Raw genomic sequence first — 2,601 nt, 5'->3', positions numbered from 1 at the left:
TTTTTTTGGTTTTCCAGACAGGGTTTCTCTGTGTAGCCCTGGCTGTCCTGGAACTCACTCTGTAGACCAGGCTAGCCTCAAACTCAGATATCTGCCTGCCTCTCTCACTCTGTAGACCAGGCTGGCCTTGAACTCAGATATCTGCCTGCCTCTGCCTCCCAAGTGCTGGGATTAAAGGTGTGTGCCACCAGTGCCCGGCTTCAGCTTTCTTTTAGAGATGATCTTACTTTGTAGCTCAGGCTGTCCTGAGACTCTCTGTGTAGCCCAGGCTAGCATCCTCCTGAGTGTTGGGATTGCAGATATGAGCCTACTTGGACTTATTTTCGTATGTGCTAATCTCTGCATCTGAAACAGGGCCTTAATTTTTATTTATTTTAATATTCATGAAGTGAGCTTAGGCCACAATGAATACCTTTACCCCTTTCGCAGAGCAATTATTGTAGTTTTAGTGTTTTGCTGATAAAGCTCTGTACAGTTGCGTGTCAACTCCTGCTGTTTTTCCCATGAACTTAATTATTTTTGGTGCAGGATTTTATGTAGGATATGGGTTTGGGGGGCACACATAGGTAGTTTTTTTTTTTTTTTCAGAAATGCCTATTTACAGGATGTACCGTCTATCACTTATAATAGGCATTGCTTTAGGCCCTGCCATCTGTCTATAGAAATTTTCTTCCTTCTGGATCAGAGAAGCAGTGTTTCTTTCTTGTTCTCTTTCAGATTTGGAGTCTAGAGTCAAGACTTATACTTCATCTTCAGACAAAGGCATTTGTGAAGTATATTCCTCACAGTGGGGGTTGATTGAGAAAATTAAAAACCTTAGCCCTCAGGGTTCCGGTCTTAGCGATGATCAGGAGTGTAAACACAAGACTGGGCTACAAAAGGAACCACGGGAGGGTTATTTTGAGCAGTTGAAAATTACCTCCGAAAAAGTCACGTATGAAAAGCACAGTTTCCTTTCAGAGTACCAGAGAGTTCAGAATGGAGAAAAGTTCTATGAATGTAGAGAGTGTAGGAAGACCTTTATCCGCCGCTCAACGCTTAGTCAACACTTGAGGATCCACACTGGTGAGAAACCTTACAAATGCAAGGAGTGTGGGCAACCCTTCAGACAGCGGGCACACCTTATCCGACATCACAAACTTCACACCGGTGAGAAGCCCTATGAGTGTAAGGACTGTGGGAAGGCGTTTACAGTGCTCCAGGAACTCACACAGCACCACCGCCTTCACACTGGTGAGAAACCATACGAATGCAAGGAGTGTGGAAAGGCCTTCCGGGTCCATCAGCAGCTGGCTCGGCATCAGAGGGTTCACACTGGGGAGAAGCCCTATGAGTGCAAGGACTGTGGGAAGACCTTCAGACAGTGCACACACCTTACCCGACACCAGAGACTTCACACGTCTGAGAAACTGTATGAATGTAAGGAGTGTGGGAAAGCCTTCGTGTGTAGCCCAGACCTTCGAGTACATCAGAAAATCCACTTCGGAGAGAAGCCCTATGCATGTAAGGACTGTGGCAAGTCCTTCAGAATATGCCAACAGCTGACCATCCATCAGAGTATTCACACTGGGGAGAAACCCTATGAATGTAAGGAATGTGGGAAGACCTTCAGGTTGAGGCAGCAGCTTGTTCGCCATCAGAGAATCCATACCCACGAGAGACCCTATGAGTGTCTGGAATGCTGGAAGACCTTCAGTAGTTACTCACAGCTGATTTCACATCAGAGCATTCATGTTGGGGAGAGACCTTACGAGTGTGAAGAGTGTGGAAAGGCCTTCCGGCTGCTCTCGCAGCTCACTCAGCACCAGAGCATCCACACGGGCGAGAAGCCTTATGAATGCCAGGAGTGTAGGAAACCCTTCCGGCTGCTCTCGCAGCTCACTCAGCACCGGAGCATCCACACCGGCGAGAAGCCTTATGAATGCAAAGACTGTGGCAAGGCTTTTAGACTTTATTCATTTCTTTCTCAGCACCAGAGGATCCACACTGGTGAGAAACCCTACAAATGTAAGGAGTGTAAGAAGGCCTTCAGGCAGCACTCACACCTGACCCAGCACCAGAAGATCCACAGTGGGACCTGACAAGCTCTATACAAGTCGTAACATGTCAGGAGGTCCGTTTTTAAGACTAATTTATTTTGTGCTTATAAGTAAACATAAATAAGTCTGCGTTGCTTTAAAAGCCCACCATCCTCACTTAAACATTACATTTCTTCAGCAGATTCTCATGAAAGAAAATTTGATGAATGTAGGGAAATGTTTAGCCTCACCTGTTACCATACCATCTACATACATCTCACTACTCTCTTCCAGTGTGACACTGGACAGGACCCTAAGCATTAATGCCTTGTTTTGCTCACTGTCAAAAAGGTGACAATAGTACTTACACATACTACTTATTGTTATGTAACAAATTAATAGAAAAACAGTAGATTAAATAATATACTTGTATTATCTAAAATTTTCTATAGATCAAGAGTCCAGGGATGCCTTAGAGGTTTCGGCTAAGGCTGGCTCCCATCTGAAAGCTTAGCTAGAGAAGGATCCACATTGGCAGGAACAGGTTAGACACCTGAATTCATTTCTTTCTTTTTTTTTTTTT

General features: G+C 44.9%; 1 protein-coding gene across 3 annotated transcripts in view; it reads left to right on the top strand.

Annotated features, from left to right (window-relative positions):
* Nucleotides 1–2,581, top strand: part of LOC115063828 (zinc finger protein 14) — a 42,311-nt gene extending 39,730 nt beyond the window's left edge. For 2 of the 3 annotated variants that reach the window (XM_029537636.1, XM_029537625.1), the window contains exon 4: nucleotides 718–2,581. In XM_029537636.1, the coding sequence (XP_029393496.1) occupies nucleotides 718–2,081 (1,364 nt within the window). In that variant the 3' untranslated portion in view covers nucleotides 2,082–2,581. The remainder of the gene's footprint in view (nucleotides 1–717) is intronic. The other variant, XM_029537647.1, reaches the window with a different exon arrangement.
* Nucleotides 2,582–2,601: the final 20 nt, after the last annotated feature.

This window comes from Mus pahari, chromosome 1 (genome assembly GCF_900095145.1).
Source record: "Mus pahari chromosome 1, PAHARI_EIJ_v1.1, whole genome shotgun sequence".
NCBI classification, from domain to species: domain Eukaryota; kingdom Metazoa; phylum Chordata; class Mammalia; order Rodentia; family Muridae; genus Mus; species Mus pahari.
Note: the sequence above shows the minus strand (reverse complement) of the source record. Positions and strands in the feature narration are given on the sequence as shown.